We start from the raw sequence: 15,761 nt of genomic DNA on the forward strand, positions 1-15,761 counted from the left end.
CCCCCCCCCCCCCCCCGCCTGTCGGGGTGAGACCTGAAGTCCACCCACCTATGCGGCACTTGACCTCGGCTGCTGTTTGCTGCAGTCACTCATTCGCCCCAATGCCAAGTCGCCCTCTGCTCAGGGTGGCACTGGGGCGAGAGGGAGAGCTCAGGGGCTCCAGGTGGGGACGCAGGTGTCAGCCGCCCAGGGCAGATGCTCCCACGGCCAGTAAGCGCTGTGTACGCTGCAGACACCCTCCCTCTGGAGCCACGGCCATCAGAGGGTGCAAACCCGCAGGGAGGCCTGTTTCGGGAAGCGGCACCAGGCACTCCCCGCCCCTTGCCCCTTGCCCCATGGAGGGTCCTGACCAGCCTGGGGTTCAAGGTGAAGCGTCTGATACCCACCCCAGCCTCAGGATGCGGCCCCTCAAAGAGCGAGACCACCATGCACAGCACCATAGCTCTCCACCACCAGCTCGAGGCCCTGGCACTTCCCGAGGTATGACCTGGCTGGACATGGCCCCAGCTGGATACGGCACCTCCCTCCCCCCAGCCCCGAGAAGTGAACATGGCCATGCATGGAGCCCCAGTACCGTTTTCACTGCAGTTGCAAAGGAGGGAATTTTAAATCCCAACCTTGGCGTCCTGGACAGGGGGCCCCAGAGCCTTCTGGCCAGAGTGACTTTGGAAACAGAGGAAGGGTTGGGTGTGAGCAGCTGGCTCCGTGGGCCTGGGCCGACTCCAGGCTGGGGAGAGGGTCGAGCATGGGGAAGGACGCTGGCAGGTGCAAAAGAGCAGAGCCCCGTGGCCATGTAAGGACTCCTAAGACAGGTGGGCAGAGCTCACGACCCAAAAGCCCGTGCAAAGTCAGCGCAGAGAACAGCGACGCTGGCGCCTCTGGAGTCCAGCAGCCGTCTAAGGGGTGCTGTGACATGGCCCAGAAAGAGACTGCACCGCTATGAGCAAAGGGAGGCCTTCCCGGCCTTGCCCCGATCCCAGGTGCCCCAGAGCATCCCCCAAAGAGCCAGAACACTGGGGGTAGACAAAGGGCTGCTGGAGGTGCCATGGGAATGGCATGGGAGGTGGGACCTGCGGGATCTGTTCAGTGAGAAGGGGAGGCTGCCCCCCAAATGGCACAAAAACCAGCAGGAGGGACCCAAGCCCGAGACCCTGGACGGTGGGGAAGGCAGTGGGGGAGTCCTGGGGTGCTGACCACAGGCCCCACATGATTGATGGGAAAGAAACCAGGATAGCTGTGGGGGTGCAAGTGGGCCGGGCCCCAGACCGCTGAGGGCCACAAAGGGCTTCAGAGGGATGCTGAGTTGGAGAAGGGAGGAGACAGGCCTGCTGACCGTGGAGGGTCCGCAGAGGCAGAGCAGAGCCAGGCAGCTGTGGGGGAGGCAGCTGCCACTCAGGACGGCCCTGGGCCCAAGTGACAGGCCAGGTGACCCTTCTGGTCACTGGGGCTGGCTGGCTTCAGCCCTTCCAGGCAGACACCCAGATGGGACTCCCGCCCACTGTACGTGCCCCACTGTCTGCTTCCCGGGGCCCCTTGCTCCCATGCGCAGCCTAGCTCCTGGGGTCAGGGCTGGGTTTGGCTCCGTGCACCTGCAGCCGTGACTTTGAGCTTCACACATACACACTGTAGGTAAGAGGCAGCCTTCCCTAGGGCTGGGGCGGGGCTCTCACTGTGCATTCCCTGACACCCCCGTGCTGTCTCGATGGGTGCATGGCACACATGAGGGCCCACACGTGCTACTGCTTCTCATTCCTCAACTTTTCTGGGCCTGTTTCCCTGCTTCACCAGACTATCGGGTGGCTGGAGGGGGGGAGGCGCTTGGGCTCCCAGGACAGCCCACAGTTATCCCCACTGTGAGGTCAGCCAGGGCTCCTGCAGGTGGAGACGCATCTGATCACAGTCTGAGAGGTGACATAGGGGCGAGGGTGCCCAGTGAGCCCCCAGGTCAGGTGACGGGGCTCCAGCCTGCTCTGTGCTTGGCTGGTCCTGTCCTGCTGACCCAGGTGGCAGAGCAGGGAAGGCCCCCTCCAGAACCATTTCCGTAGCCAGGAGGGCCTGCAAAGCCCCCCAGGCTCTTCAGAAGGGAGACGGGCCATAGACAGACTTGTGAGGCTCACCGGAGTGCGGGATACGTGGAGGGCGCTGGTACCATGTGCCCAGCTGCCGAGTGACAGGGGCCCCCAGCTCATGCAGCAGGGTGCCTGGAGACCGCCTCTGGCACCTGGAGGCTGTCTGGGGCCAGGAGTGGGCTTGCTCGCCTGGCTCGGGGCAGAGGGGGTGGGAGGTCCCTCAGGATCCCAGGAACACCTTCCAGGAATCCACTGTCTGCATTGGACAGGAGTGGCCCAGATGGCGCTGAGGTGTTCCCTGAGCCAAGCGTTGGGCCCATTTCCTTCCCTGGGGGTGTGCTCCTCCCTTGCCCTCCTGGCTAGGAGCTGGGACACGAGGCCACAGACCAGACAAGGAGCTCAGGGGGTGCCCCTTCCCCATTTGCGGCAGCATTCCTGGGCATGGCTCCAAACCCCAGCACGGCCAAAGCATGCACCCTTAAGCTGGCCCCTTTGTGCCCTGAGCTCTAAGTCAGCTCAAGCAGCAAGCATGGCTCTCAGCCCTGGCACAGGGGCGGTGGCCCCAGGGAGCAGCGCTGAGGGCAGCCCTCAGCTGGCAGTGGCCACCCTGGGCCCTTGGGGACAGAGCCCGTGTCTGGCCTCCCCGGTGGCACTGCCAGCCACTGGGTCACCCTGGCCAGCCATCTGTGGCCCCTTCCTCTCCCCTGAGTCTGGCTGGGGACCCTCCTTGCCCCTGGCCTGTCTTCCTTCAGGTCCTGGCCCACTGTCCTGCCCTTGCCTCTGCCTCCTCTTGGCTGGCACCCCAGGGCCACCCTGTGGCCAGCCCCGAGCCAGACCCAGACAGAGTGAGGGGGGAGGGTGTCTCAAACCAGCCAGGAGCTGCGGGCCCCACCCCACCCCCACACCGGGAGGGCCCAGAGTCACACCCAGGGCGCACCCCACCCCACACCCTGAAGATCCGGTGTCCCCAACTCAGCATAGGTATTTATAGCTCCTCCCTGGCCCCCTGCCTTGAGGGGTGGGGCTGGGTGGGGAAGGCGGTCCCAGGGGAGGGAGCGGGGGAGGGGAGTGTGTGCGTGCAGAGGGGTCGGGTGGCCTCAGGGGAGGGTGTCCAGGAAGGGGAGGTACCCAAGAGGCGTGTCCAGGTTGGGGAGCAGGAGGAGAGGGAGGACAGGGGCCCTGGGTCCCAGGGGAGGAGGGGATTTGCTAGGTGGATGGGGAGGGCCCGCACCTGGCAGCGGCTGATGATGTCGGCGTCCGTGGCCAGCAGGTCCACCACCTTGCCTTTGCCCTCGTCCCCCCACTGCGCGCCCAGCACCACGGTCACCCGGGAGCCGGTTGCTGCCGCCTCCTGCTGCAGCCGACCCCGCTTGACGCCGCCCGAGCCGGGGGGCCGGTCGTTGGAGGCGCGGGTCCCCGACATGTTGGTCTGGCTCCTCTGCTGCGCTGGGCTACGGGAGAGCCCCACCGTCGCGCCATTAAAAGGAGCGGCCCGGGGCAGGGGGCGGGCCGGGGGCGGGCCTGGCGGGCGTGGTGGCGCCTCTTGGTGACCTCCAGACCGCCGGGTCCCGCCCCCACCCGCCCAGCCACCACCAGGGTGCCAGCGGGGCCGCAGGCACCTGCTTCTGGAGGTAGGGGCCCAAGGACAGACGGTGTGCTCCGCCAGCCAGGTCTCTCCCGTGTGAACGCTAAGGGGGGCACCTGTGCTGCCCTGCTCCGAGGAGGACCTGGGTACCCACTCCACTGGTCCTCACCAGGCCTGGGTCCTCAGGGTTTTAGAAACTCTGGGGGCCGTCTTCAGGGTGGGGGAGGGGAGAGGGAAGGGGCTGGGGGCCCTTCCTGCGTCTTTGGGGGTTTGGGGCAGACACCTGCCCTGAGGTGAACCTCCATCCAGGACCAAGGCACGCGCTCTGGTGGCCACAGGGAGCGAGGACAGTGTGTCCCCTTCCCCAGCGCCCCCACCCGCGCCCCCACCTGTACTCTCAGGGGCTCAGTGTCCAGCATAGGACAAGCAGTGGCGGGACCAACATGCCTGCCTGTAGCAGCTGGCAGGCTCCACCGGGAGGCACAGCCTTTGATCTGCAGGACCCTAGAGTCCGGGGAGACAGGACCCCTGATGGCAGGCCACCTGGCCAGCAGAGCCAGGGATGCTCACCAGCCCTGCACAGCCAGGGTCTCCAAGAGGCCCCCCCCAGCAGACCCCTTTCCTGGCCCACCTCTGCAGGCACTGGGTTTCCAGAGAGGATTTGCAACAGTCTGCTGGGCTCCTATCAGGCCCACTCGGAGCCTCCCATCCCGTGCGGACTCAGGTTTTGGACATGGCCAGCCCCACTGGGAGAAGGGGCAGGGATGGACCCCTGGGGACAGGAGTGCGCTATGGGCCTCTCCTTCCAGGGCCAGGAGCCCCTGCTCCCTCTCCGGAGTGGGGAGTGTCTCGATACAGAGGGATCTGGGGCCCAGCAAGTAGCCGGTGGCCAGGGCTCAGAGAGTCCCTGGGCTTCTTGGGCTCCCACTGGGGGACCAGAAGTTCCCATGGAGAAAGAGAGTAGTTACACAGAGGTCACTCATGGGGAGTCCCAGCAGAGAACGGCGCTGCCCGCCCTCCTTAGCCCTCTCCTCCCGCTCCCTCCCTACATTCCCCTGGGCTTCCAAAGGGACCCTGGCTCTGACCCCTCTGGGTCCCGACCCTCTTCTCTCACATGGGGACCCCACCAGTTCCTTTTTCCCACCATTGCCGTGGGGCAAACACCGTAAGGCAGGTGATCAGTGGGGTGCGAGGCAGGCCTTGTGTCCTTGGCCTTCCTGGGTGACAGCAGCCCCCCCCCCCCCCGCATCCTCCTCCGCCAGTCCATGGGAAGTGGCCAAACAGGGGCAGGAGGGCCTGAGACTCTGGGCTCTGAATGTTTCAAAGGCAGGCCAGGGGAGCAGACCTTGGGGGGCCAGAGGGGGCTGTGGCCAGGGGGCCTGGGTGTTTCCAGGAGTAAGGCAGTGGAAGAGAAGCTGGAGCACAGAAGCTGGCTGTGTAGATGAGGAAAAGGCGGGATGGTGGCAGAAGGGAGCAAGAAGGTGGGAAGGGTTGTTTGCTTGTTTCCAGAAACAGGAGGCTGAGCCTTTGGAATGCCCACGGGAGCCGCGGAGGGGCGGGGGAGGTGCTGGAGTCCCGTCAGGCAGTGGTGTGTCCCTCCGCGGAAGGGGGTGCTGGCTGGGGGCCCTTCCTGGGGGAGACTGGGTCTCCGGGTGCCACCATGGGGGTTCACACGGGATCTGCGTGCCAGACGCTGGCCGCTGGCCGGCAGGGCCACCAACTCCCCCAAGCCCGGATCTATAAATAGCCAGCGGGCCTGGGGGGAGTGGGGCTTTTCTATAAACAGCCCTGTCCTGGCCCAGCAGCTGGGGCCCAGCCTGTCACACGGCCTCGCCTGAATTAGAACACGTTCCCCCTGCGGCAGCCTGTGTGCCGTGGGCCTGTCACCGGGGTAGTGGCAGTACAGGTCACCGAGCTTGGGGGGCTCACTGTGGGACTGGGGCGGGCCCGCAGGGAGCGGGTGGGCTCAGCGCACCTCATGCGCCGTGGTCCCGGACGCAGACCCCTCAGACGCCTGCATGGATGCTCGCATCTTTGAGTGCAAAACTCCCGCCACTTTGGAAGATGCCTCATGGTTTCGTAAACAGTTGCCAACTCGGCCTACGAGAAACCAAAACCCACGTCCGCACGCAGACTGGCTGCGGGTATCTGCAGCAGCCTTGCCCCACAACCACCCGGAGGGGCCGTCGACGGGAGAAGCAGGGCGAGGCCCACCCAGACGGTGGAATACCACTCTGCCGCACAAAGGAATGGAGTCCCGACACGCACTACGACACCATGAATCTCACACACACGCTATGTGGGAGAAGCCGGCCACGAAAGGCCATGTAGCATTACTCCATTTATAGGAAACGTCCACAAAAAGCAAATCTATGGAGACAGAAAATAGATTTGGGGGCTGGGGGAGGTGGCATGGGGAGTGACTGCTAAGGGAACGTTGGGGGGGATGATGGAATATTCTAGAACTGGATCATGGTACTTGAAAGCCTTGTAAGTCCGCTGAAGAGTCAGCGGGTGGGATTTCTGTGTGGACGTTCTGGCTCACCTTGCCCCCACTCTGGGGTCTGTCCGGCACCTGCTCCGCCCCGGTGCTCTGTGGGAGCAGGCGGGCCCGCCTCTGCCCACCCATGTCAGCACAGATGCTGTGAGGGGTCACCCACGTTTGCCCGTGCTTCTGAACACCATGCAGCCACTCACTGGGCCAGCTCTTCCTTCTTTATTGGTCTGAGCCTCTCCAGACGCCGGCCTCGGCAGCACACACCTGGGGCAGGGCTGGGGCAGGGAGCGGGGGCAGCCCCAGGCCTGGGTCCTCGGCCTCCTCTCAGCCCAGTGGGGGGTGGAGCCTGGTCCCTCTGGAGGAGGCGGCAGCAGCCGGGGGCCGGGTGGGTCATTCTGGCGACTAGGTGGCCAAGTCCCGGTGGGGGCAGCAAGGGCTGGATGTACCGGGATGGGGGCCGGCTCCACAGGGACCCCCACCCATTTGCTGAGCAGGGGGACCGTGGCCTGTTTGTGGTGATGCTGGCCGGCCTGCCCCTACCCCAGGCCCTTGTGTCCTACCTGCCCACCCACCTATGCCCAACTCAGCTCTCACAGCAGAGCAGAAACGCACCAACAATCATACCTCAGTTAAAAACCACTTGGCTCCAGCCCAGCTGAACAGGTTGAGAGGCAGAGCTGGGAGCAGGGGACTGGGGCTTGGTAAGGAGGCAGCGGGCGGGAGTGTGGGGGCTCCAGCTCTGCCTGGCTCCCCTGGCTTTGGGGGAGAGGTCTGCACGGGCCCGTCCCCAGAAGCATCTGGGTGCCAGGAGGCTGGAGGGCAGGGCGCAAGCTTAGAGGCACCCCGGGGACACAGCCACTGCCCCTCACCCCTGCAGGCAGGTGCTAGGGTGCGTGCGGGTGCAGGCGTGGGCATCGGCATTCAGGAAGCAGACCACAAGGGGGCTGGGGGCGTGCGGGCTGTCCAGGAGGGGGCCAGGGGCCGGGCCCTGGTGCCTGCTGGGGTCTCGGCCAGAATGCCCCAAGCAGCTCTGGGAGGCCCACCTCCCTGGAGGGTAAGGCACAGAGTTTTGGTTTCCCAGGGGCCCAGTTCCAGCCTGGCCCGGGGGGAGCCCCACTCGGCAGCACATCCAGAGGCCCAAGGTGGTGGGGGGGCCGGCCCGGCACTATCACTTGGCTTTGGGCTTAAGGCTGAGGCCTGTGGGGAGCGAGAGGAAATGGCATCGTTAGGAGCAGACCTGCTGGGGACAGTGCCAAGTGCCTGCCTCGGGTCCCCAGGCTCCTACTGTCCCGTCACCACAGCCTGGTGGCCTGTGCTGTGTCTCCCCGGGTCCACTCTGATCCTAGGCCCTTGCTCTTGAGTTGCAAGACTCTTCCAGGTAGAAGGTGCTGGGATGACCCCCAGCCAGCTGGCTCCTGTCCACCTGCCCAGGCTGGATCCCTGGGCCTGCTCTCCTCCCCCCGCCCAGGCCCTGCTCTCTCCCCCCCCCCAAGGCCCTGCTCTCTCCCCCCCCACCAAGGCCCTGCTCCCTCCCCCAGGCCCTGCTCTCTCTCCCCCAACCAAGGCCCTGCTCTCTCCCCACCAAGGCCCTGCCTGCCCTGCTCTCTCTCCCCCAACCAAGGCCCTGCTCTCTCTCCCCCCAACCAAGGCCCTGCTCCCCCAGGCCCTGCTCTCCCCCCCCAGGCCCGCTCTCCCCCAAGGCCCTGCTCTCTCCCCTCCCAGGCCCTGCTCTCTCCCCTCCCAGGCCCTGCTCTCTCCCCTCCCAGGACCTGCTCTCTCCCCCGCCCCCCAGGCTCTGCTCTCCCCACCAGGCTCCTGCTCTCTCCCCCAGGCCTGCTCTCTCCCCCACACAAGGCCCTGCTCTCCCCCTCCCCCAGGCCCTGTTTTCTCCCCTCCCAGGCTCTGCTCCCCCCCCCAAGGCCCTGCTCTCTCCCCCCAGGCCCCTGCCATTCTGTCTACCCTCCTCAATCCCCAGTGCTGCCTCTCCCTGGAGCTTTCTCATTGCTACCCCACCTGCCCCTTACACTGGATGTCTCCTGACTTGTCTTTTTCCAGATCGGTGGGTCCCGAGAGCAGGAGGGCCCCACCTCCACAGTTCCTGCCACCTGCACACACCCCTTCCTGGCCCTGCAGGCCCCCTGCCCACCAAAGCCCTCTGGTCGAGGGGCCCTTGTTCTGCTCTTCCCCATGCCCCCATGGCCACCCCAGGCCCCTGTGGGTCTTGAGCAGACGGGTTTGAGGACAGGACTTGAAAGAGATGGTGCACAAAACTGAGAGGCAGAAAGGTCAAAAGTCGTTCAGAGCAGGGTTTCTGGCCCCCGCCCCGGGTGCCAGGACCCAGGGCAGGCGGGGCCAGGGCACCACACAGCAGGGGGGCTCCCAATCACCACCTTAAGCAGGTAATCGGCATCCAGCCCCACCTGCGGGATGAACGGCCCCAGCCCCTCTTGAGGGGCACAATCTGGAATCCGTGTGGGGGGCGGCAGTGGGGCACCCCCGAAGTGAAGGTGCCTTCCACACCCAGGGCTGCACAAGACGGACAGAGGCTGGGTGTGTGGTCCCGGTGGGATCCCCGTTGCAACAAGTCAAAGCAACAGCTGCGCAGGTGTGACAGGCCTGCCCGGGGCCCCTGCCTGGGCCCTGCTGGGGCCTGGGGCTGCAGGGACAGACCCTGAAACGTCCTGCGGGGGGGAGAGCAGCCGGGCCGGGTTCAGGGGCCGGGGGGACCATGCCTCTAACTTTCAAATCCTTTAGTAAGTTGAGAACAACGCAGCAAATGCTGACATTTTTGCCATTTTTCGCACGTTCTTGCCCTCTCGGGGTGAAGCGTAGTGTGCTTGTTACGAACTTGCTAATTCCCTGTCAGGCTGAAGTTTTTCCAAGTAACAGGTGGAGGAGACAAGGAGGGTGGGATTCCTTCCTCCTGCCCTGGCCCCTGGGATGCCGGGGCGCAGGGACGGGGAGCCGCCGCCCTGCAGGTGCGGTCCTGCGGGAGCACAGAGCCGAGCTGGGCACACTCATCTTTCCCTGGACAGCGGCCACACATGGCTGCAGCCCCATGTGCTAGTGTATGCTGGTGTTTCACACCAGGGAGCCAAGCTCACAAAGCAAGCCCAGGAGCAAACCCTGGAACTGAGGCTAAAAGGCTGTACCCAACAGCGAGGACAAACTGTAAAGAGGGGTGCACCTGACTTCACTCCTGCCCTTGCTTCCTCTGTGCCCCGAGTCCCGAGGGTCAGCACCGGCCACCGCACCAAGCTGGGTGCAGGTGGCCCTGGGCCGTAACGAACTGGATCTGCACACCATGTCCAGAATGCAGTCGGGACCCCAGGCCTCTCTGCCTGCATCTGTGAGCCTCTCGGGCCCCGTGAGAAACAATGACGGCCCTGCCCATACTCGGGGTCCTGGGAGGCCTGGTGCTGTTGACCCGGGATGTGCCTACAGACCCATTCATGGTCCCCAGGACCTGGCCACTGGGGAGCGGAGGTCTGTCCATTCCTTGGAGAGGGCTTGTGGCCCTCTTCTCCCTGGCAGCTGGCCCTTGGGACCATCTCTGTCCCTCACTGCTTCCTTGGGGACATGTGTGGCCTGGCCAGGGCCAGAGCAGGGCTGGGGTGTGCCCCGTGGAAGGTCTCAGAGCAAAGGTGCCACCCTGGGGGCTAGGAGTCAAGAAAGCCCCAGGTTAGCCGGACTGCTTGGGACAGGGGCAACCTCTGTCTGTCCTGCCAGGCCTGGGAGGCCAAGCCGCCCCCACCGTCAGAGGCCTGAGAGCACTCCAGGTGGTCTTGCCCCCCCCCAAGGCCTATTTGCCTGGCGCACAGCTCCGAGGTCGCACCTGGCCACAGCGGAGACCCCAGCTAAGCGAGGCAGGGCTCCCGCCCTTCCAGACACGGAGGGGAAGGCAGAGGGCCAGGCAGGTCCCACCACCAGCGGCAGAGGAGGGCAATTCTTGCTGACAGGCCCAGGCGGGCTGGAGGAAGCCAGGTTAGCATCCAGGAGGGGCCGGTGAGGCCCGGCGCCTGCAGCCACCGTTAGTGCAGAGCGCCAGCACGAGTACGTACCTTACTGAATCACACAGAGCCTTTTTGTTTTATTATCGTCAGAGTCAGGGACAACCTCTCCTTTCAAATAAGAGAAATGCACTCAACGGCTTGTTCCTGACCTACCCTGAACTCGGAGCTGGGGCCGGGCCGCCTGGCGTTCGGGCTGTGTGGACGCGGAGCCAAACGTGGCGGGGCCTCAGGCAGCCCCTGGCCACACCCGCCCCAGCTGCCACTCCCTGCTGGGAACGGCAGGCAAGGGGAGTTGGTGGGTCGGGGCGTGGGGACAAGGGCAGTGCCCCCCGCAAGCCGCTCCTCCCATGTGTGGAAGGGTGGCCATCTCTCCTGCAGGACGTGGGGTGTCCCGGGAATCACCCACTCTTGGGGGGAAGAGGAGGGGACGGCCGGCTGCAGCGAGAGGCTTGGGGCCCCGCTGTGGGATGGACGAGCTCTGACCACACGCCAATGCCCCCAAGCCCCGTGTGACTTGCCCACCCGGGCCCCCTGCTTCGGGGGGATGAGGAATGATGGGAGGGGAGCCCCAAGTTACCTTCCTGGCTCCTGGAGGGGCGCTTCTTCCTTCGCCTGCCTGTCCTCTTTGAGGCCTGTCCCCGGGCCCTGGGGAGAGTGCCGGACCCCGAAGAGTCCGTGACTGTGTCCTCAGAGAAGGACCTGTCCAAGGATGTGTCCAGCGCAGAATCTGGGGCTGTGTCCTCCTGGTCCCCATCCCCGTCCCCAGCCACGACAGGGCCTGTGGTGGGGAGGTTGGCACTGCGCCCGTGGGCGGCTGCCTCCTGCGGCCCCTCCACGGTGCTGTCGGCCTCGGCCAGGCAGCTGCCCCGAGGGGCTGTGGGGTCTTCAGCATCTTGGCTCAACCCCGTGGCCCCAGGGGGCTTGTCAGCAGAGAGCATGAGAGGCTTCAGGGCCTGAGCGCCTCCCAGCACCACTGGCCAGGCGCCCTGAGAAGGCTGCGGGCTCTGGGGGTCCTCTGTGGTCAGGACATCGCTGGCATCAGTGTACCAGGAAGAACGCCTCTCCAGGGACCCAGGCCCGCCCTCCTCTGCTGGGTCTGCGGTGGGCTGAGGACTGGGGGCACTGGCGTCCGAGAGACCCTGGGGCTCAGAGGTGGGGCAGCCGGTGCCTCCTGCGGGGACTCTGGTGGCTGCTGTGGACACAGGACATGGCAGCTAAGGGCGAGGCCCGACTCCCAGGCCATCCTGATGGCGCCCCCTTTGGATGTGCCCGAGTGGGGGGTCTCCGTCCATCCCAGCTTCTACCCGAATGCCACCAGCCCTGCGGAGCCCACTGCCCCAGGAACCTTCCCTGGTGGCCTCCAAGTGTGGGTGCCCAGGCAGCAGGCCCGCAGTGTGGCCGAGCAAGGGACACTGGGCTGATTTCATCCCTGTCCCTAGAGGCCCCCTCCACTCCAGGCAGCCACGCTGAGGCCTTCCCCCAGGCCCTGTGCCTACCTCTCCCACCACCTCAGCAGCCTTGAGCCCCAGGGACGCGTGTCAAAGGCCCACTGCCCGCCCGGGGGCTGCAGGGAGGACTGTCACAGTGGCAGGGAGCCCTTGGCCTCACCAGAAGGGTGAGCTGCCCCTCTAGCCCCACCTCGTGGCTGTGCCATTTCTCAGGCAGCAAGGGAGCCGGGAGGGCTCTCCCATGAGGTCAGAGAGGGCTTCTGGGAGGAGGGGAGGTAGCCAGCAGCAGGATGGCAGGAGGGAAATGGTAATGAGAAGCGGGAGAGGGTCTCACCAGGCGCCTTGTCCTTCGGCGGGTCCATGGCAGCCGCCTTGCTGCCCCCCTCTGCGTCCCCTCGGCCACGGGCCGTCTTCCGCAGCTGGAAGCCCTTCCTGATGTCGGCCAGCAGGGCATCGATGACACACACTTCCTCCTGCTTCCCGACTCCCCTCCTGACTGAGAAGCCCCAGAGACCCTCAGAGAGGCTGCCTGCGGTCCCTGGAGCCCACCCAGGTGACCCTGAGAAGGAGACGACCTGGAGGGGGTGGGTGATGCCACAAGAGCTTCGAGGACGGGGATCGAGCGTGGAGGACGTGCTGACCTGGCTCCACGGAGGCCCACCCCCCCCAGCTCTCCGTGGGTCTCCAGGCAGGGCCTGACACCCCAGCTCTCTGTGGGCCCCCAGCTCGGGCCTGGCCTCACCGGGCTTCCCATCCTCGCCCCGCGGCCTCCGGGCCTCCTCCTCTGCCAGCTGCTGCTTCCTCCTCTCGGCCTTCGCCGCCTGCTCCTTCCAGTCCTTGTTCTCCTGCGCGGGGGAGGGGGGACACAGAGCCCGTGACCCCCAGCCCTCGAGGGAGGGCAGGAGCCTGCCACTAAGGGGCAATTCCAGCTGCTCTGCCTGAGGTCGGCCGGGGTGAAGGGCCCAGCCCACCTTCAGGGCACGGATGAAGAGGTCCCGGAAGGTCTTCATGGTGCTGAACGTGTCCTCCAGCGAGAGCTGCTGAGCGTCCTCACACAGGTAACTGGCCAGCTCTAGCTTCTTCTGCTCGATGGCCTGGAACACTTCATCTAGCGCCCGGGAGGCCTCGATGCTGGCCTGGGGGCAGGGCCGCGTGGTTACAGCCCTGGGAGAGCTCCAGGGTGGGCACCGCCTGCCATCACAGGGACGCAGCCCAGCGGGAGCCCCGGGGGCAGGGGTCCCCAGGCCGCAGGAGGGGGATGGCTAGCTGCAGCGGCTCCCACGGGCGGTGGTTTCTGAGCAGGACCAGGAGGTCTGGGCACTGCGGCCCCTGGGGTCAGGGGAAGCCCCTCACTTGCAGGGACTACCTTGGGACCAGGGACAGTATGCTACCCTCCTGCGGGGCGCCTTGCCCCGGCTCTGTCCTCCCCCATGCTCTCCTGCCCCTGCCTGGTTCACTCGCCTAGCCCACTGGAAGGGGTCCCCCACCCCAGACCGTCGAGCAGCTGCTTGCCCGGCCCAGACCCCGGGCCCGGCTTGCCTGGAGGCGCTGGGTGTACTGCTCCTGCACCTCAGGGATGGAGGACGACACCTTCCGCTCCATCTCCAGAAGCTTCTTCAGGTTGGTGCTGGACTCAGAACGGATGAGCTCAAGGTTGATCCTGAAAAACATACCAAGCCAGGCAGGGTCAGGTGACAGCTGATGTCGTCTTGTGGGGTCAGCAGAGCCCCTTGTCTGCACACCCTTGGGCCAGTGGGGGCACTGGACGGTGGACAGTGGATGGCACACCCGCAGGGACAGCAGGAACAATGGATGGTGGACAGTGGACGGCACACCCGCAGGGACAGTGGGGGACAGTGGACGGCACACCCGCAGGGACAGTGGGGGACAGTGGACGGCACACCCGCAGGGACAGTGGGGGACAGTGGACGGCACGCCCACAGGGACAGTGGGGGACAGTGGACGGCACACCCGCAGGGACAGTGGGGGACAGTGGACGGCACACCCGCAGGGACAGTGGGGGACAGTGGACAACACACCCGCAGGGACAGAGGGGGACAGTGCACGGCCCACCCTCAGGGACAGAGGGGGACAGTGGACGGCCCACCCGCAGTGACAACGGGGGACAGTGGACGGCACGCCCACAGGGACAGTGGGGGACAGTGGACGGCACACCCACAGGGACAGTGGGGGACAGTGGACGGCACACCCGCAGGGACAGAGGGGGACAGTGGACGGCACACCCGCAGGGACAGTGGGGGACAGTGGACGGCCCACCCGCAGTGACAGCGGGGGACAGTGGACGGCACACCCACAGGGACAGTGGGGGACAGTGGACGGCACACCCGCAGAGACAGAGGGGGACAGTGGACGGCCCACACGCAGTGACAGCGGGGGACAGTGGACGGCACACCCACAGGGACAGTGGGGGACAGTGGACGGCACACCCGCAGGGACAGAGGGGGACAGTGGACGGCACACCCGCAGGGACAGCGGGGGACAGTGGACAGCACACCCAGGGGGACAGTGGGGGACACTGGACGGCACACCCGCAAGTTGCTAGAAGCACATCAGAGCTCTGGGAATGGCCAGGTGGTGCTGGGGGTGAAGTGCCAGGACAGTGACCCAAGTGGCTCAGCCTATCCATGGCTCTCAGGCCTGAGAACCTTCCGTAGTGTGTACCTGGAGTTGGAAGGTCCAGGCTACCCTCCCTGAGCTGCCCCTCTGTGCTGAGTGACCCCATGGATGCAGCACCACTTGCCTGGGCCTCAGTTTTCCCATCTGTACAATGGGAGTGGCACGGCCTTCCTCACGGGCTGTTGTGAGGCTCAACTTTGTAAAGAGGTGGTGTCAGCCTAGCCCCTGGTGTGACCATGACCATGTCACTCCCTACCTCCCCTAGACCTGTCTCCTCCTGTAAATCATGTGAGGACAGGCCACAGTGGACCCAAGGTCCTATTCTGAGGTGAAAGTGAGTGTTCTATGGGGCAGTGGTTCCTGGGGGCCCAGCCTGGCCCAGCCACCTCACTGGCCAGGACCAGCAGCGGGGGCGCCGGTGTGGGTGAGGTGGGTGGTCGAGGTGCCAGGGTGGCCAGGTGGGAGGGGGGCTCACTGGTGTGGGCGAGGCAGGTGGGGGGCTTGCCGGTGGGGGCCAGGCGGGGGGGGGGCAGGGGGCACCTACCCTGCTGCATGGGAGGGCTGCTCCAGGTCCCGGGGCAGCTGCAGGAGGTCTGGGTGGCTCTTCTCCACCTCCTGCAACAGGACATGTCCGGTGAGAGCCGCCGTGGCCACACCCTGGCCCCAGGGATGGCCGAGCCTCAGGCGATGGGCGCGGTCCCACCTCCAGCACGTGGTGCAGCAGGGTCACGCGGCTCTGCTGGGACTTGGTCTCCGTGAGCTTCAGCAGTGTGCTGATCTTGAAGCCATCAGCGTCCCCTGTGTGGCTGCCCTAGAGGGTCCGGGTCCGGGTTGGGAGTGAGGCCTCGGCTGCCTGGTGGGGAGGGGGTGGACATGGGGGTGGGGGGAGCTGGGGCGGGGCCGCTTACGTAGTTGAGGAAGTTTCCGATTTTCAGGATCAGCTGGCAGAAGATGGGCAGCTGGTGGCTGGTGAGCAGGCCTGTGGGAGGGCGCCAGGGCTGAGGGAGGGGAGGGAGCTGCGAGGCGTCTGAGGCTGTGGTGTGGAGGTCTTCACTCCCCTCCCCCAGGCTCGGTCCAGGGGTGGGCAGGTGACTGGAAGCCCCCACCACGGACAGGTTCAGGGGCTCTGGGTGCAGGTCTGCCAATGTGAGCACTCCTTGCACCCTCCCCACCCCGGAAGCAGATGACCACTGCCCTTTTCTGCGGATGACGTTGCTGAGAGGAACTTTCCAGAAGGTTGTAGCTGAGGCCTCCCTGGTTCTCAGCTAACCAACCCTTGCGGCTTCAGGGAGGGTGGCCCTCCTGGCTCTGTGCCCGAGATGGGAGTGGATATCTACTGCGTGCGTCCCTGCCCCGGGGCTGTGCTATATTCCTGCTCATCCCTCATCTGGAGAAAGTGGTGAGTGTACACACGTGTGCCCCTGAGCACGTCCCTGTGCATGCATGTTCATGTCTGCGCACGTGTGTGCCTGTGTGCATGGGAGCCTGTGTGTGTGCACACGTGTACCTGTG

At 65.7% G+C, this 15,761-nt stretch overlaps 2 protein-coding genes and 1 long non-coding RNA gene across 9 annotated transcripts in view; all 3 read right to left on the minus strand.

Annotated features, from left to right (window-relative positions):
* The window catches only part of LOC121105195, a 978-nt gene extending 290 nt beyond the window's left edge, over window positions 1–688 (minus strand). Inside the window, exons 1-2 of the long non-coding RNA XR_005837575.1 lie at window positions 575–688; window positions 49–131 (exon numbers count right to left, since the gene is read on the minus strand). This is a non-coding gene — a long non-coding RNA (uncharacterized LOC121105195). The remainder of the gene's footprint in view (window positions 1–48; window positions 132–574) is intronic.
* ADSS1 (adenylosuccinate synthase 1) overlaps window positions 1–3,533 on the minus strand; it is a 21,890-nt gene extending 18,357 nt beyond the window's left edge. Inside the window, exon 1 of the mRNA XM_040641321.1 lies at window positions 3,301–3,533. Within this exon, the coding sequence (XP_040497255.1) occupies window positions 3,301–3,492 (192 nt within the window). The 5' untranslated portion in view covers window positions 3,493–3,533. The remainder of the gene's footprint in view (window positions 1–3,300) is intronic.
* Window positions 3,534–5,954: 2,421 nt separating this feature from the next.
* INF2 (inverted formin 2) overlaps window positions 5,955–15,761 on the minus strand; it is a 30,166-nt gene continuing 20,359 nt past the window's right edge. The window contains exons 17-23 of one of the 7 annotated variants that reach the window (XM_040641324.1): window positions 13,152–13,272; window positions 12,584–12,748; window positions 12,355–12,457; window positions 11,947–12,108; window positions 10,742–11,353; window positions 10,318–10,433; window positions 5,955–7,348 (exon numbers count right to left, since the gene is read on the minus strand). In XM_040641324.1, coding sequence (XP_040497258.1) covers window positions 7,073–7,348; window positions 10,318–10,433; window positions 10,742–11,353; window positions 11,947–12,108; window positions 12,355–12,457; window positions 12,584–12,748; window positions 13,152–13,272 — 1,555 coding nt within the window. In that variant the 3' untranslated portion in view covers window positions 5,955–7,072. Of the gene's footprint in view, window positions 7,349–8,115; window positions 9,138–10,212; window positions 10,273–10,317; window positions 10,434–10,741; window positions 11,357–11,946; window positions 12,109–12,354; window positions 12,458–12,583; window positions 12,749–13,151; window positions 13,273–15,761 lie in introns of those variants that run through there. The other 6 variants (XM_040641323.1, XM_040641327.1, XM_040641325.1 and 3 more) reach the window with 6 other exon arrangements.

This window comes from Ursus maritimus, unplaced genomic scaffold (assembly GCF_017311325.1).
Source record: "Ursus maritimus isolate PB19 unplaced genomic scaffold, ASM1731132v1 scaffold_25, whole genome shotgun sequence".
Classification (NCBI taxonomy): domain Eukaryota; kingdom Metazoa; phylum Chordata; class Mammalia; order Carnivora; family Ursidae; genus Ursus; species Ursus maritimus.